The sequence below is a fragment of the Schistocerca gregaria genome, chromosome 2 (genome assembly GCF_023897955.1).
Source record: "Schistocerca gregaria isolate iqSchGreg1 chromosome 2, iqSchGreg1.2, whole genome shotgun sequence".
Lineage (NCBI taxonomy): Eukaryota > Metazoa > Arthropoda > Insecta > Orthoptera > Acrididae > Schistocerca > Schistocerca gregaria.
In genome coordinates this window covers 469,572,242-469,598,110 of record NC_064921.1, presented here as the reverse complement: position 1 = coordinate 469,598,110, position 25,869 = coordinate 469,572,242, and the positions used below count along the sequence as shown (strand labels likewise).

Below are 25,869 nucleotides of genomic sequence, written 5' to 3'. Positions count from 1 at the left end.
CTGGTCTACATACTGGAGCTAAACTTTCAGACAAAGGGCTTGACACCATACTTCAAAATCAGTGGGAACCTCCTGATGAGCCGGCCGCTAGTGGCCGAGCGATTCTAGGCGCTTCAGTCTGGAACCGAGCTACCGCTACAGTCACAGGTTCGAATCCTGCCTCGGGCATGGACGTGTATGATGTCCTTAGGTTAATTAGGTTTAAGTAGTTCTAAGTTCTAGGAGACTGATGACTTCAGATGGTAAGTCCCATAGTGCTCAGAGGCATTTGAACCATTTTGAACCTACTGATGAATATAAAATTTTCACAGTCATATCGCAAGGAAGGGAAAGTTCAAAAGCGATATTCGACAAAAGAGCACTTACATACATACAAATCATGGTTAGCTTTGTCATCGTTACACAAGGATTAGTTTGCAGAGTATGTCGTTTCTTTCGCGCCTACTCTTGCTCATCACGGAGGAATGAAGCTAAACACAACAGTGATCGTACTCACGACAAAATTCTCTAAGGTCATTAGGAAAAGACGGTGACTTGAAATATAACTAAGTATGAAGTGGACACATACAGAATGAAAAGAGCAAAACAAAACCGAAAAGAGTTGTAATTTTCTTTGCAAACCGTTATTTTCTTGGGAGGCGGAACATAGCTTTTAGAGAGCATCGTGACGATGACGCTGTTTTCTCAAAATAAACCTAATGAAGGTAGCATAAAAAAAGCTGATGAAACTGCGTGTCGAAGAATGTGAAAATACGGCATTAGCGACACAGTATAACTATGATAACAGAAGAAGTATATTTCTTAGTAAAACTGCACAAAATGACTTGATTGAACGCCTTGGGGAGCAAATTGTTGCGTAAATACAACCCTAGAAAACGGATCCTACAATGTTAGGATTGATGGCACCAGTAGTCACAAAACTCGGCGACAATTTTTCTGCCGGCCGCGGTGGTCTCGCGGTTCTAGGCGCGCAGTCCGGAACCGTGCGACTGCTACGGTCGCAGGTTCGAATCCTGCCTCTGGCATGGATGTGTGTGATGTCCTTAGGTTAGTTAGGTTTAAGTAGTTCTAAGTTCTAGGGGACTAATGACCACAGCAGTTGAGTCCCATAGTGCTCAGAGCCATTTTTTTTGACAATTTTTCTGGGATAAATTTGCCAAGGTGTGATCAGAGAAGATTTCATAGGTTTCATCAGTACACGAGATCCAGAAAAAAAAATTGTGTAAACGAACTCCCAAAGTTCACCACAAACTAAAAGTGAGCAAAGGACTTCTAGCGACAGTGATCAACAGGAGTCTGTTGAATATGACAAAGATGGCAATATTTGTGACAAATATAAAACAGACGAAGAACATAAACGTCCCTTAATGGCTGGAGTAAAATTAGGTAAAGCTGTGTTAAACTCTCTGAGACGTCTTGACCTTAGTAAATGCATTGGCATTGCAACAGATGAATGCTCTGCCATGAGTTCCGTGGTTTTGGGAGCAGTCACTATAGCCAGGAAAGAATGTAATAGTGCTGAACGAAAATCTTGTTTTTTGTCATTCTTGAAACCTTTATATTTTCAAGTGCTCTGACGTGTAGTTTGTGCAAGTATTGCGAAACTCAGTAGGAGGAGATTAGTGTTCAACATCCCGCCAATAACGAAGTCATTAGAGACGGAGCACAACCTCGGATTGGGAAAGGATGGGGAAGGAAACAGTTGTGCCTTTTCAAAGGCAACATCCCGTAATTTGCCTGAAATGATTTAGGGAAAGCACGGAAACCTAAATCAGGATGGCCGGAGACGGGTATAAACTGTCGTCCTCCGGAATGCGGGTTCAGTGTGGTAACCACTGCACCAGCTCGGTCGATAATAAACTTAGCTGGGATTATTACAGAGGTTACCCCTTCTCTTATGGCTTCGTGAAAAAGAAATACTGCACTCATAAATCATGTAGGGAGTAGAAAGGCATCTGTATGTAGACACAACTGAAATTTCGCACTGGTCACATTTTTCAAGTAACAGCTCAAGCTTAGTACCCTTTATATTCAATCAGTAATCGGGAATTCTTCGTAATTTTCGTGTGCCCTGCTGATATGCTCGGCCCAACATTCACTCTCAACAGGTTATCAAAATAACGGAGATCCCGACAGATACTTCCTTGGTTTTGAAATCAAAGCGAGGAAATGCGGCTGGCGAATTCATCCTGTTGTACGATCAAGCTAAAAAACTGAAAGCACCACTCGAACACCCAGAATCACATATCGCCAACTAAAAGGCCTAACGCTGCTCTATCAAGTACGGAAATTTATTTTAGAATGAATGTTTTTATCCCTGTTCTTGACACAATAAACATCGATCTAGAAAATAGACTCTCTAAAGATATCCTACAGTCTCAACTCATTTCTTCTAAAATTCGATCCATCTTCAGGAAGGCTCATGGAGTCAGTGATTAGCGACGCATAAACTCTGGCTACAAAGTACTACAGCGTAATTTCGGGGTGTGTGTGGGGGGGGGGGGGGGGGTGAACGTGAAAGCATTTCTAAACAGAGGGCAGAGATCAAGCTGTGGTTGGTAAAAGGAAAATGGAAGATGTAAACAAACACTTCCGCCAGGCTATGCAGTTGAGTCTTTGCACTTTTGCTTTCCACAAATTTACCCTTCAATTAGATCTTCAATGTCGATCATTTCTTCTCTTCCTAGGTCAGCTGCAACAGCAGAAAGTTCTTTCTCGACAGTTCAACTCATTAAGACTTGGTTGAGAAACTGTTGGGAAAATTGCTTAACAAGACTTGCTTTGTTGTATATCCATAGAGATATCACTATTAATAAACGAAAAAATATGTACATGTAGGTGTTTATATTGAGAAGGGCAGGAAGAACAGAAAAGAAATGATTTCTTAAGTACAGATAACATAATGCCAGTTGATCTTCCTTGATATAAAAACATCGATTAATTAACAATCACACTCTTAAATTACTCTCTGTTGTTTTTAAAAAATGAAGAAAGTGTAAATAATATGGTAATATGCATGAAACACCACTAATATATACTGTACGACTAGGTAATTAGAGTGAAAAATATAAACACAATTTTATCTGTTATCTGTACTTAAGAAATCATATCTTTTCTGTTCTTCCTGCCCTTCTCAATATAAAAACCTACATGTACATATTTTTTCGTTTATTAATAGTGATATCTCTATGGATATACAACTTTTTTTTTGTAAAAAGATCCTCTGTGTCAGATTTTAACCACACATTGTGTTCAAAACAAAGCGTATCACATTAAAAAGTACTGTATATGCGTCTTCAATTAAACTTTGAGTTAATCTAATGGTGTAATGTCATTCTCAGTGTTTACATTCTCCTGCTTTCGAGATAATAGATTTTTATTTGCACTATGGTTCAAGATGAGGGCATGGGGACAACATAGTAGGCCAAAGACCACACTTGACTGAACACTACTGAATTTCGGACATTAGCTCTGTCGTGAGAATGGAGAGCGAACCTTGTTTTTAACATTAGTCAAGAAACCCAGGATGGTATGAAGAGCGCAGAAAACCACGTGCTACGTAAAATGAGCTACTCATGGGTAGCAAACTTGCTCTACAAAAGATTACGAACTTAATAAGTGAAAGTAAAATGCAAAACATTTACATCACAGACAATCGAGGAAAACTTATGTTCATAGGACAAACAAAAGAACTATGATGAACACCGCAGTGCAGTTAGTATATATTGTTGCACAAGCGGTGCTAGTCCAAGCAGTCCGTTGGGATCGGGAAATTGGAAGATTGCCTTTGTTCCGTGCCCTAGAGCCAGTCCTTCACAACTAAGGGAACGTTTGGGGCGAGAGTTATTTTCCAGTGCTACAAAACCCCTAAACGGCAGCTACGCTGCTTATTAGCGAAAATATGACGCAAGTTCGGTGCACCAGGATACGAAATGCACGGGCAAGCGTACTGCGCGTGCGTCAAACTGCATGAAATGAACGCTACCGGGGACCAAAATTTATTTGATGTATGGATATTCCGTAGAACATTCCTATGAACAAAGATTCCCCTCGATTGCTGTGACGTAGATATTTTGCATTTTCCTTTTACTTATTAAGTCGCTAAACTTTTTTAGAGCAAGTTTCCAACCCATGATTTCTCTTGTTCAGTTTACGGAGCACGTGTTTTTCCACGGTCTTCAGCTCATCCTGGGTTTTTCGCTAATCTTAAAAACAAGGTTCGCTCCCCATTCTCACGGTAGAGCTAACGTCCGAAATTCACCAGTCTTCAGTCGAGTTACGGTTTTGCGTGGTCTACTACGTGGTTCCCATGCACTCATCTTGAAACACAGTCCGAATAAAAATGTACACTACTGACCATTAAAATTGCTACACCAATAAGAAATGCAGATGATCAACGGGTATTCATTGGACAAATATATTCTACTAGAACTGACGTGTGATTACATTTTCACGCAATTTGGGTGCATAGATCCTGAGAAATCAGTACTCAGAACAACCAAGGCCTTGATACGCCTCGGCATTGAGTCAAACAGAGCTTGGATGGCGTGTACAGGTACAGCTGCCCATGCAGCTTCAACACGATTCCACAGTTCATCAAGACCATCATTGACCAGACGTTTTCAGTTGGTGAGAGATCTGGAGAATGTGCTGGCCAGGGCAGCAGTCGAACATTTTCTGTACCCACAAAGGCTCGTACAGGACCTGCAACATGCAGTCGTGAATTATCCTGCTCAAATGTAGGGTTTCGCAGGGATCGAATGAAGGGTAGATCCACGGGTCGTAACACATCTGAAATGAAACGTCCACTGTTCAAAGTGCCGTCAATGCGGAAAAGAGGTAACCAATGGCGTCCCACACCATCACGCTCGGTGATACGCCAGTATGGCGATGACCTACAGCTTCCAATGTGCGTTCACCGCGATGTCGCCAAATACGGATGTGGCCATCATGATGCTGTAAACAGAACCTGGATTGATCCGCAAGAATGACGTTTTGCCATTCGTGCTCCCAGGATCGTCGTTGAGTACACCATCGCAGGCGCTCCTGTCTGTGATGCAGCGTCAAGGGTAACCGCAACCATAATATCCGAGCTGATAGTTCATACTGCTGCAAACGTCATCGAACTGTTCGTGCAGATGATTGTTGTCTTGCAAACGTCCCCCTCTGTTGACTCAGGGATCGAGACGTGGCTGTACCATCCGTTACAGCCATGTGGATAAGATGACTCTTATCTCGACTGCTAGTGATACGAGGCCGTTGGGATCCAGTACGGCGTTCCGTATTACCCTCCTGAACCCACCGATTCCATACTCTGCTATCAGTCATTGGATCTCGACCAATGCGAGCAGAAATGTCGCGATACGATAAACCTCAATCGCGAAAGGCTACAATACGATCTTTATCAAAGTCGGAAACGTGGTGGTACGCATTTCTCCTCCTTACACGAGGCATCACAACAACGTTTCACCAGGCAACGCCGGTCAACTGCTGTTTGTGTATGAGAAATCGGTTGGAAACTTTCCTCATGTCAGCACGTTGTAGGTGTCGCCACCGGCTCCAACCTTGTGTGAATGCTATGAAAAGCTAATCGTTTGCATATCACAGAATCTTCTTCCTGTCGGTTAAATTTCGCGTCTGTAGCAAGTCATCTTCGTGGTGTAGCAATTTTAATGGCCAGTAGTGTAATATCTTGAAAGAAATACAATGTAAACAGTGTTAATGACATTACATCGTTACATTAACTTAAACACGTCAATCTATTTCATTTAGTGGATATTTCATGGAGTGTCCCTAATGGACAAGTTTCAGTGTCATCCAACTGCGTTGTAGGAAACCGACGTCCGTCGCCAGGCTGCACCCTCGGCAGCAATGTTGAATTTTTACGCTGATGTGAGGTTAGAGAATCTTTTCACAGTGGGCATGACGGCGTTTTGGACATCAGGTGCTGTCCAGAGTGTCTGCACCTGTTTCAGTGATGGTGCTGTGACAACTCTTACCCGGTAAAGCTAACTGAAAACCGGTTCAGTGTAGGAACACGAAAACAATGAGGAGAAGTAGTAGCACTGCACATTCCAAGATGCATCCAGTAGTAGCGCTGTAGCACACTACACGCCTTTACGACAGTGCCATGCATCCACAATAATTAAACGCCGATACGTTTTTCTTTCACAACATTTCTTGCAAAATTTTACATCATTTTTTCATACTGTAATGTCTATGAGCCCACATTTTGTCTGAATAAACCACTGGCTGCTTTAATTCTGATGCTTCATTTCTTCGAAGATGTTGAATGTAGTATGCATTTTGGAAACAGTATCTTCTTTTACGCACACATGACGACTCTCTTGTCTTTAGACCATTTAAAACCAAATCTTGTAAACATTTTTTTTCTCTGAGGTACCTTACTAAGAGGAGACTTCGAAATGTAAGATACGCATGTCCTCCCACTGTAAGTGGGAGGACACATGTGGCGCATCGTCAGAAGAGAGTGTTTCATGCAAACACAGTTCTGCAATTGCAGATTTTCCAACGACGAGGACATTTACACACCGTTTCTCGAATAGATCAGTGACCAACGATCAGATTTCTGTCGTCGAGGAACTGAACGATTGATGGAACGCTCCAGTTGTTGTTTACCGAGAGTGAGTGATTATATGAAAAGTAGTGTTATGTATGTATGTATCACTTTAAAGTATATTGCAGCATTCAACAGAAGTTACTTGGTCTGCGATAATAATGTGTAACTCACTTTTTAAAGAAGACAAGTAACTTTGAAGTCCAGTTCTTGCAAAGTTATTATTTCTTCGTATTGTTGGTAATCGGAAATTTCTGCCTAGTAACATAATTGTTCATATCGTTAATGGAATATTTGCACTATGTGGAACATCTTGTGCAAGTTTCTGAGTTTCATGGCATTTTTTAAACAATTTACCTAATAGTCAGGAGAGAGTAGAACGGAGATTAGGCCTATTGAGACGCTAGAAACGGAAGTTCATCTGTGCTATGTGTGTAGCTCCGAGTAGCGGATTCAAATAATCTAAATTTTAGTTGGTTGTGATAAATGTGATCCTTAAAATGATGAGTAAAGTAAACGTTTCACTGAAATAATGCAGTATGTACTTAATTTGACGCGTTACTTGTATCTCGATATTTTTGTTGTGCGACTGGCACACCGTACAGAAAATGCGTCAAGTGCTTGTCATAGGAATGTGCAAATGAACCTTTGATCTTTCTTATCAAGTGTTGCAACACCGCTGTAAAAAATCAATGTTTCAAGATGCTTGAAGACGTTTTCAAGATCCTCGTATTTCTCAAGTACCTACTCAATAGTATCTGTTGTTGTTGGAGGGTTTTTACCGAAGGCCAGCCAGCTGCGTAAGGAGATTTGCGATTCGCTGCTGACCTATATAAAGCTAACGGCACGCTCGACCCGCGCAGTCGCCGCAGCCATGAAGACGACGCCTGTTCTCGCACTCTTGGCAGCTCTAGTCCTGGTGAGTGCCGCGACAACGAGTCCGCCATGTCTAACTGTTCTGCAGTCGCTGTCTGTTCAGGACGTCAAATGAAGTGTTTAATGCACACTTTCTTTTGTTCTTAAATCATTTTTCCATCCATAAGCTGTAAACAGTCCTCATATACAATGAAGAGCCAAAAAAATGTTTCACCTGCCTAATATCGTGAAGCGCCCATGCGAGCACGCACAAGTGCCGCAACGCGTCGTCGCATGGACGCAACTAATGTCTGAAGTAGTGCTGGAAGGAAGTGACACCATGAATCTTGAAGAGCTGTCCATAAATCCGTAAGAGTACGAAGGGGTGGCGATCCCTTCTGAACAGCACGTTGCAAGGCATCACAGATCTGCTCAGTAATGTTAATGTCTGTGGCGTTTGTTGGCCAGCGGAAGTGCTTAAACTCTGAAGAGTGTTCCTGGAGCTAGTCTGTAGCAATACTGGAGGTGTGGAATGTCGCATTGTACTCCTGAAATTGCCCAAGTCCGTCGGAATGCACAATGGACATAATTAGATGCAAGTGATCATACTGGATGCTTACTTACGTGTTACCTGTCAAGTATCATGGGTACCATGTAACTCCAACTACACACGTCCCACACCATTACAGAGCCTCCGCAAGCATGAACAGACCCTGCTGAAGTGCATGGAGTCATGAGGTTGTCTCCATGCCCGTGCAAGTCCATCCGCCCGATACAATTTGAAACGAGACTCATCCGACCAGGCAACATGTTTCCAGTCATCAACGACCCAGTGTCGGTGTTCACTGGCCCGGGTGAGGCGTAAAGATTTGAGTCGTGCAGTCATCAATGGCCAAGTGTGGGACGTCGGCTCCGAAAGCCCATATCAGTGATGGTTCGTTGAATGGATCACATGCTGACACTTGTTGATGGCCCAGCACTGAAGTCTGCAGTACTTTGTGAAAGAGGTGCACTTCTGTCACACTGAACGATCCTCTTCAGTCGTCATTGGTCACGTTCTAGCAGTATCTTTTTTCCGGCCGTAGCGATGTCCGAGATTTGATGTTTTACAGCATTCCTAATATTCAATGTAAACTCGTGAAATGGTCGTAAGGGGAAGTGCCCATTTCATCGCTACCTCGGAGATGCTGTGTCCCTTCGCTCGTGCACCGACTACAACACCATGTTGAAACCTACTTAATTTTTGATAACCCGCCAATTTAGCAGCAGTAACCGATCTAACAACTGCGCTAGGCACTTGTCTTAGATTGTCTTTTCGTACTGAACCCACATGAAACAATTACCCGGATATCCAGAACAGGAAAATATGCTCTTTAGTAATTACTTTCAGACACAAAGATTGTAGTCTGAATGAGAAGCAAAATGCTTTATTCTTAAAACGTAAAAACATCTGCATATGTAAAATAGGAAAAGGTCTGAAAAGTAGTTTCCTCACTACATCAACACAAAGGCGAAGTTTTAAACGTACCAAATATATAATTTATTTTTGTTAATCGTAGTTCAGTCCATCAGCCCCAAAAAAGAATAAGAATCAGAAACACCGTCAGAGCAGGGCATGGAAGGTCTAACGGTACCGACGACTGCCGTGTCATCCTCAGACAACAGGCGGCACAGGATGCGAATATCGATGGGAGTGTGGTTAGCACACCTCTCACCCGGCTGTTGTCAGTTTTCGTGACCAGAAACTCTACTTCCCAGCTAAGTAGCTCCTCAACTGGCCTCACAAGCGCTGAGTGCACCAAGCTTGCCAACTGGACACAGCAGACCTGGACAGTCACCCTTTTAAGTTGTAGCCCAACTCCACAGCTCTTAGCTTCCATGATCTGATGGGAACTGATGTCACCACTGCGGCAAGGCCATTGATATAAGAATCAGAGCAACATATTACACTAATCGCCATTAAACTGCTACACCAAGAAGAAATGCAGATGATAAACGGGTATTCATATTATACTAGAAGTGATATTTTTCACGCAATTTGGATGCATAGCTACTGAGAAATCAGTACCCAGAACAACCACCTCTGGCCGTAATAACGGCCTTGATACGCCTGAGCATGAGTCAAACAGAGCTTGGATGGCGTACACAGGTACAGCTGCCCATGCGGCTTCAACACGATACCACAGCTCATCAAGAGTAGGGACTGGCGTATTGTGACGAGCCAGTTGCTCGGCCACCATTGACCAGACGTTTTCAGTTGGTGAGAGATCTGGAGAATGTGCTGGCCAGGGCAGCAGTCGAACATTTTCTGTATCCAGAAAGGTCTGTACAGGACCTGCAACATGCGGCCGTGCATTATTCTGCTGAAATGTAGGGATTCGCATGGCTCGAATGAAGGGTAGAGCCACTGGTCGTAACACATCTGAAATGTAATGTCCACTGTTCAAAGTGTCACACCATCACGCTGGGTGATACGCCAGTATCGAGATGACGAATACATCCTTCCAATGTGCTTTCACCGCGATGTCGCCAAACATGGATGCGACCATTATGATGCTGTAAACAGAACCTGGATTCATTCCAAAAAATGACGCTTTGCCATTCCTGCACCCAGGTGCGTCATTGAGTACACCATCGCAGGCGCTCCTGTCTTTGATGCAGCGTCAAGGGTAACCACAGCCATGGTCTCCGAGCTGATAGTCCATGCTGCTGCAAACGTCGTCGTACTGTTTGTGCAGATGGTTATTGTCTTGCAAGCGTCCCCATCTGTTGATTCAGGGATCGAGACGTGGCTGCACGAGCCGTTACAGCCATGCGACTAGGATGCCTGTCATCTCGACTGTTAGAGATACGAGGCCGTTGGGCTCCAGCACGGCGTTCCGTATTACCCACCGATTCCATTTTCTGCTAACAGTCTTTGGATCTTGAGCAACGCAAGCAGCAATGTCGTGATACGATAAACCGCAATCGCAACAGGCTACAATCCGACCTTTATCAAAGTCGAAATCGTGATTGTATGCATTTCTCCTCCTTACACGAGGCATCGTAACAACGTTTCACCAGGCAACAACGGTCTACTGCAGTTTTTGTATGGGCAATCGGTTGGAAACTTTCCTCATGTCAGCACGTAGTAGCTGTCGCCACCGGTGCCAGCCTTGTACTCTGAAAAGCTAACCATTTGCTTATCACAGCATCTTCTTCCTGTCGGTTAAATTTTGCGTCTATAGCACGTCATCTTCGTGGTGTAGCAATTACAATGGCCAATAGTGTAAAAAGCATTGTCGCAGAACAAAGTGCAATTAAGAGACAGTAGCTTCGCACCACGGCGGTACCCACTGTTATATATACTGTTATATATTCTGATTGCAAACTTTTATTCAATGAACACTATAATTCCTTACTGATGAATAATCCCAAAATGTGATGCCATAAGAAAGTAGCAAGTGAAAACTGGCATAGTAAACTAATTTACTGACACGTTTATCACCAAAGTTTCTAATAACCCTAACAACGTAAGTAGCTAAACTCTTCTAGTTCAAGCTCTCATCAATGCACACATCCAAAAATTTTGGATTGCACTGCCTAACCTACAGACTTCTGTTCTCGCTCTATATTTATTAATGGCGCTGTGTCATTTACTTTAAGAACTGCATGTACTGTGTTTCATTAAAACTTAATGAAAGTCCATTTGCAAAGAATCACTTTTCTGAAATACATTATTTACAATGTCCTTCATTGATTCTTGTATTTGATAGTGATTACTATACTTGTATCATTTCCACCTTCGTGAATACAGAGCGGCAAGTCATTAATGTATAGTAGTTAGTAGGAACGGGGTAATAAATTAAAACGACATACATGATGCACTAGTTTTTTCACGCGTCTCAGTATTTGGCGTCGTATCTCCTGAAGAATGTGTCCTACAATGATATATTTTTGTAGGTATATTTAGTGGTATATATGAATACTGTTTGCATAATCTGTCGCTAATACAGTCAGCAGTAACGAATTAGTAGCTTAAAAGTCAGGCTTCATGCGATAGTTTCACTGTATGAACAGCGCATATTTAGATATATAGAGATAATTTTTTTTTCTTTCTAACGCGCTACCGCTCGTTTCTTGTGTGTACTTTGCGAGTACTTTTCAACCTCTCAATGTGGAGTTTCGAGGTAAGCGGATAGGGAGACCTATCAGTGTTAATGTGTGCAACAGAATGACTCATAAATACCCCCTGTGGCTAGCGTTAGAGCACAAATTAAAACAATCACCCTATCAGTAAAAGAAGGAACAAGGATTATATATATATATATATATATATATATATATATATATATATATATATATATATATATATATATATATATATAAGATTTTTACGGTCGCAGGTTCGAATCCTGCCTCGGGCATGGATGTGTGTGATGTCCTTAGGTTAGTTCGGTTTAAGTAGTTCTAATTTCTAGGGGACTGATGATCACAGACGTTAAGTCCCATAGTGCTCAGAGCCATATAAGATTTACTCTATGAAACTAATATTGTAATGTACAAGGGCGATCAAAAAGTTTTCCTTCTAAGGCCACACTAACACGTTGTCTATATGTCGGTGCTCATATGTCCATATGAGTCACACTGGGTTGCATACAGATTGCAGCGAAGTGCTCAGACGGAAAGTTATGGCATTAGATCAAGGTGGCTATTTAGTTTCTTTTAACTAAGAACACGAATCATTCATACGATCTTCACCTACATCCATACTCTCCAAACCACTGCCAGGTGCATGGTAGAGGATACATAACGTTGTACTTATTAATTCGGTCTCTGCTCGTTCCATTTATGGATGGTGCACGGGAAGAGTGACTTCTGAAATCCCTCTGTGCACTCTATAGTATGTCGGGTGCTTTGGTACGTTCCTCGGTTCCTCAATCAATACTCGTCCATGCAATATTTTAAAGGAAGCTTTTTGGGGACAGCTGGCATCCAAACTGAAGCTGTTGTGTTAGCTGAAGAGCTAACACCGTGTTACGAGTGGAGGCCAAAATGCACGCGTTTCAGCTCACGCAGGCTGGCGTGAGGAGGGAAGAACTATACTGACGTGAGGTCTGGAACATGACAAGGAATGAGAATTCAGAAAGCAAACGTAATTAGTCTGATACTTAACTTTAATCCATTAATGATGAACGTCGTTCTTGACGGTACATGGTTCACAATATTATCTGTTCAGAATACATTCATAGTTACTGAATATGGCACCTTGCTTGGTCGTAGCAAATGACATAGCTGAAGGCTATGATAAACTGTCGTCTCCGCAAATGAGAGCGTATGTAGGCAGTGAATCATCGCTATCAAAGTCGGCTGTACAATTGGGGCGAGTGCTAGGGAGTCTCTCTAGACTAGATAAACCTGCCATGTGTGCGCAATCACTGATAGTGGCGACACGCTGGTCCGACGTATACTAACGGACCGCGGCCTATTTAAATGCTACCACCTAACAAGTGTGGTGTCTGGCGGTGACATCATAGAAGCATCTACGAGGTCAGGTTTTACAGCGATTTCATGACGCTCTCAATCGAGTAAAACAAACCCTTGACTATTCGGCGGAGTGGGGTGGGGAGGGAGGGGGGAGGACTGCTTCCCTACAGTTTATGGCCCTACACTGTTTCCGCCGTTTTCTCTAAGGTATCCAGCTTGCTTGCATAGTGGCCTCTCATTTAGCTCTGCATGAAATTCAACATAGGAAATTGTATTCGAGGTAGTTAAGCATTGGTAATCACTGAAACTGACTCACATTTCATTATTCAGTAGGGATTAATTTATTCCGAATAGATCTAATTTTACCTAAGTTTGGAAATAAAGGTCGCTTAACAATATGTGTTGTAAAGTACTGAACACATTACTGTCTTAAATTCTCGTGTCCTTACCGAAACATTCTACATTTAGAACCAATAACTATGATTTGCTAATAACTTTTGTAAATTACAGAAGGCGTTGGACCATATCTGCTTGTGGTGTGGCGTCAATCTTGAAATCTCTCTCTGTATTATTTCGTCGAATAACTAATATTTCGTCTTTTGACGAACTTGGTTTTTGAACAGTCTTCTCTCACAGTATCTCCTCTCACAGTACCAACTGCCACTGTACTTTCAAACTATGTGCTACGTACAAATAAGGAAAGATTGTTGCCAAGATGCTGGTTTGCATCAAGTAATTTCTTCGAACCGTATCGCAGAAACTACCATTTTCGCCTCAGTTGATTTCCTTTCTTCTGAGCTATTTGCGTTTAATGATGTCTAAGTATATCATGGAAAACAGTGTAGCCTCTTATGAATTCGTCCACAATATATTTTCAGAGCTGGAACTATGGTATGAAGATTAGCATCTCCAAAACGAAAGTAATGTCAATGGGAAAAAGATATAAACGGATTGAGTGCCAAATAGGAGGAACAAAGTTAGAACAGGTGGACGGTATCAGGTACATAAGATGCATATTCTCACAGGGTGGCAACATAGTGAAAGAACTGGAAGCGAGGTGTAGCAAAGCTAATGCAGTGAGCGCTCAGCTACGATCTACTCTCTTCTGCAAGAAGGAAGTCAGTACCAAGACTAAGTTATCTGTTCACCGTTCAATCTTTCGACCAACTTTGTGTATGGGAGCGAAAGCTGGGTGGATTCAGGTTACCTTATCAATAAGGTTGAGGTAACGGATATGAAAGTAGCTAGGATGATTGCAGGTACTAGTAGATGGGAACAATGGCAGGAGGGTGTCCAGAAAGAGGAAGTCAAAGAAAAACTGGGAATGAACTCTATAGATGTAGCCGTCAGGGCGAACAGGCTTAAATGGTGTGGTCATGTTACACGCATGGGAGAAGCAAGGTTACCCAAGAGACTCATGGGTTGAGCAGTAGAGGGTAGGAGGTGTCGGAGTAGACCAAGGAGAAGGTACCTGCATTCGGTTAAGAATGATTTTGAAGTAATAGGATTAACATCAGAAGAGGCACCAATTTAGCACTGAATAGGAGATCATGGAGGAATTTTATAAGGGGCTCTATGCTCCAGACTGAACGCTGAAAGGCATAATGAGTCTTAAATAATGATGATGATGATGATATATTGGAACACTGATAAGTTAGTTACCTGCGAAAGACTCCTAATGAACAACGTGCTTGCGCCTGTTACGAACAGACGAAGATCACATTGCACAGTGAGAGAAAGAAATTTGTTTTTGTCGATTATTTGCGCAGCGAGAGAGAGAGGATTGTTTTTTGTGGATTACCTGCAGTGTCCAGTGCTGACTGACAACTCTTGCTTTACAGGCCTCCGACGCCAGGAGACTGGAGGCAAATGCACGTCCCAGGAAGCTCCCGTTTTCTGCTGCCAGGAAGGCCTCAGGTAACAGCACACTTTTCGTACATAACATGGTTCACACCTTGTCTCGTGCAGTTATCTCTAGACAGCAGATACGCTGCCTCACAGCTGTTAAAAATTTAAGAACCTTCAACATCACAGCGCGTCAGCAATCGTTGGTTAACATATTTAAAAAAACTAAAAACCCGCCTCGATTGCGAAAAAAGCACCTAGTGTTAAAATGTTTACCTGGTTACGCAGCTTCTTTCTAAGGATTGGCATTTTACGGCAGGATTTACCTATGAAACCATCAATAAAATTTGGTGACAGGTTGAGCACTCTACACTGTTTAATAAAGTCAATAGCCACGCTTGCCTTAGCTCTTTTCAGAATAACATTTAAGTATCTCTTGCTGCATCTGACACCATTTCTTGCTCATTGTTTTTAGGGAACAACGTCAAATTTGCAATGATGTCTTTTCCTTATAATTTCAAGGCGTAGTAGTCATTAAATTATCATCTGATAGTTCTGGCCGACCTCAGACCAACAGTGTTTGTATTGTAGTTTCTTATAGGCCTGCCCTTGAACTTTACAACTTTTTTTATTTTTTTTTTTTTTTTTATTTAATTTTTTTTTTTTTTTTTGTCATTAGTCTACTGACTGGTTTGATGCGACCAGACACGAATTCCTTTCCTGTGCTAACCTCTTTATCTCAGAGTAGCACTTGCAGCCTACATCCTCAATTATTTGCTTGACGTATTCCAATCTCTGTCTTCCTCCACAGTTTTTGCCCTCTACAGCTCCCTCTAGTACCATGGAAGTTATCCCCTCATGTCTTAACAGATGTACTATCATCCTGTCCCTTCTCCTTCTCAGTGTTTTCCACATATTCCCTTCCTCTCCGATACTGCGTAGAACTTCCTCATTCCTTATCTTATCAGTCCACCTAATTTTCAACATTCGTCTATAGCACCACTTCTCAAACGGTTCCTATCTCTTCTGTTCCGGTTTTCCCACAGTCCATGTTTCACTACCATACAATGCTGTAATCCAGACGTACATCCTCAGAAATTTCTTCCTCAAATTAAGGCCGGTATTTGATATTAGTAGACTTCTCTTTGCCAGAAATGCCTTTTTTGCCATAGCGAGTCTGCTTTTGATGTCCTCCTTGCTCTGTCCGTCATTGGTTATTTTACTGCCTAGGTAGCAAAATTCCTTAACTTCATTGACTTCGTGACCATCAGTCCTCATGTTAAGTTTCTCGGTGTTCTCATTTCTACTACTTCTCATTACCTTCGTCTTTCTCCGATTTACTCTCAAACCATACTGTGCACTCATTAGACTGTTCATTCCGTTCAGCAGATCATTTAATTCTTCTTCGCTTTCACTCAGGATAGCAATGTCATCAGCGAATCGTATCATTGATATCCTTTCACCTTGTATTTTAATTCCACTCCTGAACCTTTCTTTTATTTCCATCATTGCTTCCTCGGTGTACAGACTGAAGAGTAGGGGCGAAAGGCTACAACCTTGTCTTACACCCTTCTTAATACGAGCAATCGTTTTTGATCGTCCACTCTTGTTATTCCCTCTTGGTTGTTGTACATATTTTATATGACCCGTCTCTCCCTATAGCTTACCCCTACATTTTTTTCAGAATCTCGAACAGCTTGCACCAATTTATATTATCGAACGCTTTTTCCAGGTCGACAAATCCTATGAACGTGTCTTGATTTTTCTTGAGCCTTGCTTCCATTATTAGCCATAACGTCAGAATTGCCTTTCTCGTCCCTTTACTTTTCCTAAAGCCAAACTGATCGTCACCTAGCGCATTCTCAATTTTCTTTTCCATTCTTCTGTATACTATTCTTGTAAGCAGCTTCGATGCATGAGCTGTTAAGCTGATTGTGCGATAATTCTCGCACTTGTCAGCTCTTGCCGTCTTCGGAATTGTGTGGATGATGCTTTTCCGAAAGCATTTAACAGTGGAATTCCCTTTGCACTCTTAATATTACCACCGTTGCTTTTAATGTCACCAAAGGTTGTTTTGACTTTCCTGTATGCTGAGTCTGTCCTTCCGCCAATCATATCTTTTTCGATGTCTTCACATTTTTCCTGCAGCCATTTCGTCTTAGCTTCCCTGCACTTCCTATTTATTTCATTCCTCAGCGACTTGCATTTCTGTATTCCTGATTTTCCCCGGAACATGTTTGTACTTTCTCCTTTCATCAATCAACTGAAGTAATTCTTCTGTTACCCATGGTTTCTTCGCAGCTACCTTCTTTGTACCTATGTTTTCCTTCCCAACTTCTGTGATGACTCTTTTTAGAGATGTCCATTCCTCCTCAACTGTAATGCCTACTGTGCTATTCCTTATTGCTGTATCTATAGCGTTAGAGAACTTCAAACGTATCTCGTCGTTCTTTAGTACTTCCGTATCCCACTTCTTTGTGTATTGATTCTTCCTGACAAATGTCTTGAACTTCAGCCTACTCTTCATCACTACTATATTGTGATCTGAGTCTATATCTGCTCCTGGGTACGCCTTACAATCCAGTATCTGATTTCGGAATCTCTGTCTGACCATGACGTAATCTAATTGAAATCTTCCCGTATCTCCCGCCCTTTTCCAAGTATACGTCCTCCTCTTGTGATTCTTGACCAAGGTATTCGCTATTACTAGCTGAAACTTGTTACAGAACTCAATTACTCTTTCTCCTCTTTCATTCCTTGTCCCAAGCCCATATTCTCCTGTAACCTTTTCTTCTACTCCTTCCCCTACAACTGCATTCCAGTCGCCCATGACTATTAGATTTTCGGCCCCCTTTACATACTGCATTACCCTTTCAATATCCTCATACACTTTCTCTATCTGTTCATCTTCAGCTTGCGACGGCATGTATACCTGAACTATCGTTGTCGATGTTGGTCTGCTGTCGATTCTGATTAGAACAACCAGGTCACTGAACTGTTCGCAGTAACACACCCTCTCCCCTACCTTCCTATTCATAACGAATCCTACACCTATTATACCATTTTCTGCTGCTGTTGATATTACCCGATACTCATCTGACCAGAAATCCTTGTCTTCCTTCCACTTCACTTCACTGACCCCTACTATATCTAGATTGAGCCTTTGCATTTCCCTTTTCAGATTTTCTAGTTTCCCTACCACGTTCAAGCTTCTGACATTCCACGCCCCGACTCGTAGAACGTTATCCTTTCGTTGATTATTCAATCTTTTTCTCATGGTAACCTCGCCCTTGGCAGTCCCCTCCCGGAGATCCGAATGGGGGACTATTCCGGAATCTTTTGCCAATGGAGAGATCATCATGACACTTCTTCAATTACAGGCCACATGTCCTGTGGATACACGTTACGTGTCTTTAATGCAGTGGTTTTCATTGCCTTCTGCATCCTCATCATTGCTGATTCTTCCGCCTTTATGGGCAATTCCCGCCCCCCCCCCCCCCCTCCCCTTGGCAGAGGGTTCATCTAACCACAAATATACTATCTCTCTACCATTCCACTCGCGAACAGTGCGCGGAAAAAACGAACACCTAAACCTTTCTGTTCGAGCTCTGATTTCTCTTATTTTATTTTGATGATCATTCCTACCTATGTAGGTTGGGCTCAACAAAATATTTTCGCATTCGGAAGAGAAAGTTGGTGACTGAAATTTCCTAAATAGATCTCGCCGCGATGAAAAACATCTTTGCTTTAATGACTTCCATCCCAACTCACGTATCACGTCTGCCACACTCTCTCCCCTATTACGTGACAATAGAAAACGAGCTACCCTTTTTTGCATCCTCTCGATGTCCTCCGTCAATCCCACCTGGTAAGGATCCCACACCGCGCAGCAGTATTCTAACAGAGGACGAACGAGCTCTCTCTTTAGTGGACTTGTTGCATCTTCTAAGTGTCCTGCCGATGAAACGCAACCTTTGGCTCGCCTTCCCCACAATATTATCTATGTGGTCTTTCCAACTGAAGTTGTTCGTAATTTTAACACCCAGGTACTTAGTTGAATTGACAGACTTGAGAATTGTACTATTTATCGAGTAATCGAATTCCAACGGATTTCTTTTGGAACTCATGTGGATCACCTCAAACTTTTCGTTATTTAGCGTCAACTGCCACCTGACACACCATACAGCAATCTTTTCTAAATCGCTTTGCAACTGATACTGGCCTTCAGATGACCTTACTAGACGGTAAATTACAGCATCGTCTGCGAACAACCTAAGAGAACTGCTCAGATTGTCACCCAGGTCATTTATATAGATAAGGAACAGCAGAGGTCCCAGGACCCTTCCCTGGGGAACACCTGATATCACTTCAGTTTTACTCGATAATTTGCGTCTATTACTACGAACTGCGACCTTCCTGACAGAAAATCACGAATCCAGTCGCACAACTGAGACGATACCCCACAGGCCCGCATCTTGATTAGAAGTCGCTTGTGAGGAACGGTGTCAAAAGCTTTCCGGAAATCTAGAAATACGGAATAAACTTGAGACCCCCTGTCGATAGAGGCCGTTACTTCGTGAGAATAAAGAGCTAGCTGCGTTGCACAAGAACGATGTTTTCTGGAACAATGCTGATTGCGTATCAATAGATCGTTCCCTACGAGGTGATTCATAATGTATGAATACAGTATGTGCTCCAAAACCCTACTGCAAACCGACGTCAGTGATAAAGGTCTGTAGTTCGATGGATTATTCCTACTACCCTTCTTAAACACTGGTGCGACCTGCACAATTTTCCAATCTGTAGGTACAGATCTATCGGTGAGCGAGCGGTTGTATATGATTGCTAAGTAGGGAGCTATTGTATCAGCGTAATCTGAAGGGAACCTAATCGGTATACAATCTGGACCTGAAGACTTGCCCGTATCAAGCGATTTGAGTTGCTTCGCAACCCCTAAGGCATCTACTTCTAAGAAACTCATGCTAGCAGCTGTTCGCGTTTCAAATTCTGGAATATTCCATTCGTCTTCCCTGGTGAAGGAATTTCGGAAAACTGCGTTCAATAACTCCGCTTTAGCGGCATAGTCGTCGGTAACAGTACCATCGACACTGCGCAGCGAAGGTATTGACTGCGTCTTGCCGCTTGTGTACTTTACATACGACCAGAATTTCTTCGGATTTTCTACCAAATTTCGAGACAATATTTCGTTGTGTGCATCTCGCATTGAAGTCCGTGCCAAATTTCGCGCGTCTGCAAATTTTAGCCAATCTTCGGGATTTCGCGTTCTTCTGAACTTCGTATGCTTTTTCCGTTGCCTCTACAACAGCGTTCGGACCTGTTTTGTGTACCATGGGGGATCAGTTCCATCTCTTACCAATTTATGAGGTATGAATCTCTCAATTACTGTTGCTACTATATCTTCTTCACAATGTGCTGGAGAGGACAGCAGTCGAACATTTTCTGTATCCAGAAAGGCCCGTACAGGGCCTGCAACATGCGGTCGTGCATTATCCTGCTGAAATGTAGGGTTTCGCAGGGACTGAATGAAGGGTAGAGCCATAGGTCGTAACACACCTTAAATGTAATGTCCACTGTTAAAAGTGCCGTCAATGCGAACAAGATGTGACCGAGACGTGTAACCAGTGGTACCTCATGCCATCACGCCGGGTGATACGCCAGTATGTCGATGACGAATACACGCTTCCAGTGTGCGTTAACCGCGATGTCGCCAAACACGGATGCCACCATCATGATGCTGTAAACACAACCTCTATTCATCCCAAAAACTGACGGTTTGCCATTCGTGCTCCCAGGTTCGTCTTTAAGTACACGGTTGCAGCCGCTCCTGTCTGTGATGCAGCGTCAAGGGTAACCGCAGCCATGGTCTCCGAGCTGACAGTCCATGCTGCTGCAAACGTCGTCAGACTGTTCGTGAAGATGGTTGTTGTCTTGCAAACGTCCCCATCTGTTGACTCAGGGATCGAGACGTGGCTACACGATCCGTTACAGCTGTGCGGATAAGATGCCTCTCATCTCGACTGCTAGTGATACGAGGCAGTTGGGATCCAGCACGGCGTTCCATATTATCCTCCTTAACCCACCGATTCCATATTCTGCTAACAGCATTGGATCTCGACCAACGCTAACAGCAATGTCCCGATACGATAAACCGCAATCTCGATAGGCTACAATCCGACATTGATCAACGTCGGAAACGTGATGGTACGCATTTCTCCTCCTTACACGAGGCATCGCAACAACGTTTCAGCAGGCAACGTCTGTCAACTGGTGTTTGTGTATGAGAAATCGGTTGTAAACTTTTCTCATGTCAGTATGTTGTAGGTGTCGCCACCAGCGTCGACCTTGTGTGAATGCTCTGAAAAGCTAATCATTTGCATATCACAGCATCTTCTTCCTGTCGGTTAAATTTCGCGTCTGTAGCACGTCATCTTCGTTGTGTAGCAATTTTAATGGCCAGTAGTGTAGTTAACTAATTGTGACAAATCAGTAAACTCCCATGCTACCCACTCGTTGACAATGAACCTATCACATAATTCTTACAAGACCGAAAGGTTGGGTAAATTTTGATACGCTCCGTCATCATTGTAGTCATTACAGGCTGCAACGTATATCTTGGCAGAACAAGCAGTACGAAATTGCAGCGCCTGTGTCGTGAAGAAGTTCGAAGCAATGTTCTTTAGAACATGTGCTGGGTCTAGCCATGAGCCGTGGTCGGGTAGCTGAGGTGAAAGCGTCCGCGACTGCTCGCGTAAAGCGGGAAATCCGCTTTCGTCTCCCGGACCACTACAATTTTTCACTGTTGTCATTCCGTTATGCAGCTGGATGTGTCTCATACTCGCCACTGCTAGTACATTTCAGACAAGTTACAAGGTATCACAGGCAGGCTGCGTGCTGTGTACTGCACTGACACTTGCCTTGCCCAGACTGAGACTCGGCCTGCCTGCAGGGGGTCGCATCGTTGGAGGCTCCGACGCTGCGGAGGGCCAGTTCCCCTTCCAGGCGGGCCTCATGATCGACGGCTCCGGCTTCTGCGGCGGCTCCCTCATCTCGACCACCGCCGTCCTCACCGCTGCGCACTGCGTCGACGCGTAAGTACACACATTTTTCTTTATTTTTTATATTTTACTCATGAATATTCTCAGAAATTTTATACTCAAATTAGGGCCTGTGTCTCATACCGGCAGACTTCTCTTGGCCACGTATGACCACTTTGCTTTGTATATCCTCCTTGCTTCGTCCGTCGGGGCTTACTTTGCTTCGAAGAATTCCTTACTTTCATCTACTTCGTGACCAATTTTGATGTAAAGTGTTTCGCTATTCTCATTTTCACTGCTTCTCACTACATTCGTCTTCCTCCAGTTTACTCTCAATCCATTTTCCGCACTCATTAGGCTGTTATTTCCATTCCACACGTAACCTCCCCCTCACTTGTCGTCCTTAATAACAGTAACAATTAAACCGCGTGTACCTAATGGAAATTTGGGAAAAGCAATCGTCACCGAAGTTAATCTGTCAGTAAAGAAGGAGGAAAGGGTTACATCTGAATGAAAGGAAAAATGCAAATGCAACTGGTGGAAAATAATTTTGAAAATGGATAAAGTTAATAAAGAAAGTAAATGTGCGGTCGTTAGGCTAACAATTAACTAGCGTTAATAAGATATTTGAGATTTGGGGAAAAGTACGGTCGCCAGTCTCATGGACAACTACTATAATAATTGAAAAAGAAAGGTTATTGCACATATAATTAGCGCTAAAAGCGTGGCAACTGAAGGTTGACACGTGTTGTGTGAAAACTGAATGTTTGTCAGAAGTAATAAATTTCACTACACTCTGATTTCATTTTCCAAAAGAATTAATAAAACCGGAAAATTGAAAGATAATTTAGTGACTGAAATTAATAGTGAACTTTGTTTCTGAAGCACTACGATATTCAATAGAATAAGGTTAGTCTTGGGCTACCTCAACAATCATTTCAAAAGCTACCTGAATCTACGCAATTTAGAAATAAGAGATTTAACTTTGAACTTGAATTAAATGATTCTGAACAATTAACAATAGTAAAATTTAGTACGTACCAAGCTGAGATGCTGTCACAAGTAACTTAAAATATGGTAACAAAACTCGCACTCTTAATTTGGGCTTGAGTAATCTAAATATTGTAGCCAGCTATGGATACTTTAACTTAACTTTGAAATTAAGGCAGTGATGTCGAATGATATTACTTTAATGCTGGCGTTTGAATTTCAACGACACTCGAGTTCATAACTGAAAAGGAAGGGAACCTGCTTGGTAATGCAATTGGGACAATGAGCAACAAACGTTCATGCTAAGTTGCTGCATTTTAGTGATGCTAATGGAATAGTTTGAAACGCTGAGGTCTGCCATACAGTTCTAAAACTGTATGTTCTTTCAGTCTTCCTCGTTGGTTGATTGAAGGTTTGAAGTCGTCGGGCGAGGAGGTGGTGACAGTCACTCATTGTCGGACGTAGCTGTAGCAGAAGCTGGATGTTGGCGCGCCTTCTTCTCGACACGGTCACCAGGCGAAACGGGCTCTTGATGTGTGCCTGCCAATGTTTCCCGTCCGCGAGGCCGTGCCAGAAACTATCAAGTTGAGCGCAATTACATGCTGCCAAACCCCGGAAGCGCGGCAACTCCCTGGAGCGTCACTCAACACACCTGCTCCACCGCCCTACTCCAGCCAGACTCCGCTCTGCCCGCGCTCGACGCGGCAAGGTTAACACTACCAAAGATCCTAAACATTTTGGTTCTCCACACGACCTATCCATGTAATCGGTTGACAGCATAGTTTTCTCTAGGCAAGACCCAGCATAAAAATACAAATAGTGTTTACATAACAAACCAATTATATATATATATATATATATATATATATATATATATATATATATATATATATATATAGAAATGTCATATCTTCAGGTAACAAAATAAGGAAAAAATTGATAGTACAATTGATGGAAATAGGAGGATATGCATTTCCGGCGTTACACACAGATTCTGTATTTTTCTGTATTTCTTTTTCACTTTCACCAAGGATAGAAATGGCATCAGCGAATTTTATCACTGATATTCTTTCATCATGAATTTTAACAGAATTCATGGACCGCTCTTTCATTTCCGTCATTGCTTTATAATCCTACAGATATAACACTAGGCGCGAAAGGCTGCATCCCTGTCTTACACCCTTTTTAATCTGAGGACTCATTTCTTGGTCATTCAGTCGTATTGTTCACTCTTGGTTCTCGTACATAATATACATCACTCATCTTTCCATGCATTTCTCTCCTATTTTCTCTAAATTTCGAATATCTCGCACTATTTAACATAGCCTACCGCTTTTTCTAGATCGGCAAATGCTATGACCGTATCTTGACTTCGTTTCAGTGTTAGTTCCATTATCGAGCGCCAAGTGAAAACTGCCTCTCTGGCTCCTTTATCTTTCTTAAACCCAAACTGATTGCCATCCAACAGAACCTCATTTTTCTTTGCCACTCTTCTGTATACTGTTGTTGTCAGCAGCTTCAGTACAAGAGATGCTAAGCTGATTGTGCGGTAGTTTTCGCCCCTATCTGCTTTTGCTGTCTTTGGAATTGGGTGGGTGATATTTTTTCGAGAGTCTGATGGTACGTTACCGGTCTCATAGATTCTACACAAACTTGAATAGTCGTTTGGCTGCCATCTCCCTAAGTATTTTTAGAAATTCCGATGATACTCTATCTACCCCTTCTTGACTTCAGGTCTTCCAGAGCTATTTTAGCTTCCGTCTGTAATATTGGATCCCCTATGTCTTCCTTCTCGACTCCAGTTTCTTCTATCACGTCATCAGCTTCGCCCTCCCCTCATAGAGGCCTCCAATGCACTCTTTCCATCTATCCACTCTCTCCTTTGGATTTTACATTGGAATTCCCACTGCACCCTTAATGTTACTACCCATGCTTCTAATCTCATGGAAGGTTGTTTTAACTTTTTTATATGTTGAGTAAGTCCTTCAGACGATTGTTTCTTTTTAATTACTTCTCATTTTTGGTAGCCATTTCGCCTTGGCTGCCCTGCATTTCATTCCTAAGTGTTTTATATTGGTGTATCGCTGTCTTTCCCTCAACATTTTTGTACTTTGTGCGGTCGTCGATGGTCTGAAGTACTTCCTCTGTTATCCAAAGTTCCTTCGGAGTTACCTTTGCTATGCATATGTCTGACTGTCCAAAGTCTGTGAGTGTCCTTTATAGAGATGTCCACTTCTCTTCAACTGGACTGCCTACAATGATATTACTCATTGCATATCCACGTCATTAGCGAACTTGAAACGCATCTCATCATTCCTCAGTACTTTAGTATCCCACTTCATGTTATACTGAACTTCTGTACAATTTTGTATCACTGCAGTCTTGATCATTACTAAATTGTGATCTGAGTCCATAGCCGAACATGGGTATGCCTTAAAATCCAGTAACTGATTTCGAAATCTCTGTCTGACCACGAGCGCAGGAAACTTCCCGTGTCTCTTGGTCTTTTCCAAGTATACCTCCTGCTCTTGTGGTTTTTGAACAGATTTATTTGCTATTAACATCTGAAATTTATTGCAGAGTTCAAATAGTTTTTCTCCTCTCTCGCCCCTCATTCTTCCGTAAACCCTCCTTCTATTCATTTTCCAACAATGGCGTTCAAGTCTCACACGAGTACATCACCAGTTGCTCTCTCCGAAACTACTGTGCAAAAGTTCAACAGTGTATACAGTATCAATTACTGAACGATTTCATCAGGTTACAAAGAAGGGTATGCTCTTTTCATCGTCCCCTAGATTTATACTACGCCAATGCTTGTTAAGCTCAGGCAAAATTGGGACACGATACGATAACCAACAATTTGCCGACGTTCTAAATCACTTAGCTCCGGCATAATGCAGCTACAACCACGCACACACTGTTCTGACCATGACTGACACTTGCCAAGTACTGAGAACATTGCACAGTGTGCCGTTTCTGGTCAAATGCAACAGCGCAGCCTGTAGGTTTGGCTATCATCTAAAAATGTGTTGAAGCTTGTATTTCCATATTTTTGTCCAACACTGTTTGTACCGCGGAGGT

General features: G+C 42.5%; 1 protein-coding gene across 1 annotated transcript in view; it reads left to right on the top strand.

Annotated features, from left to right (window-relative positions):
* Nucleotides 1-7,451: 7,451 nt before the first annotated feature.
* LOC126335842 (brachyurin-like) overlaps nt 7,452-25,869 on the top strand; it is a 52,185-nt gene continuing 33,767 nt past the window's right edge. The window contains exons 1-3 of the mRNA XM_049999311.1: nt 7,452-7,496; nt 14,740-14,815; nt 21,711-21,852. Of these exons, the coding sequence (XP_049855268.1) occupies nt 7,452-7,496; nt 14,740-14,815; nt 21,711-21,852 (263 nt within the window). The remainder of the gene's footprint in view (nt 7,497-14,739; nt 14,816-21,710; nt 21,853-25,869) is intronic.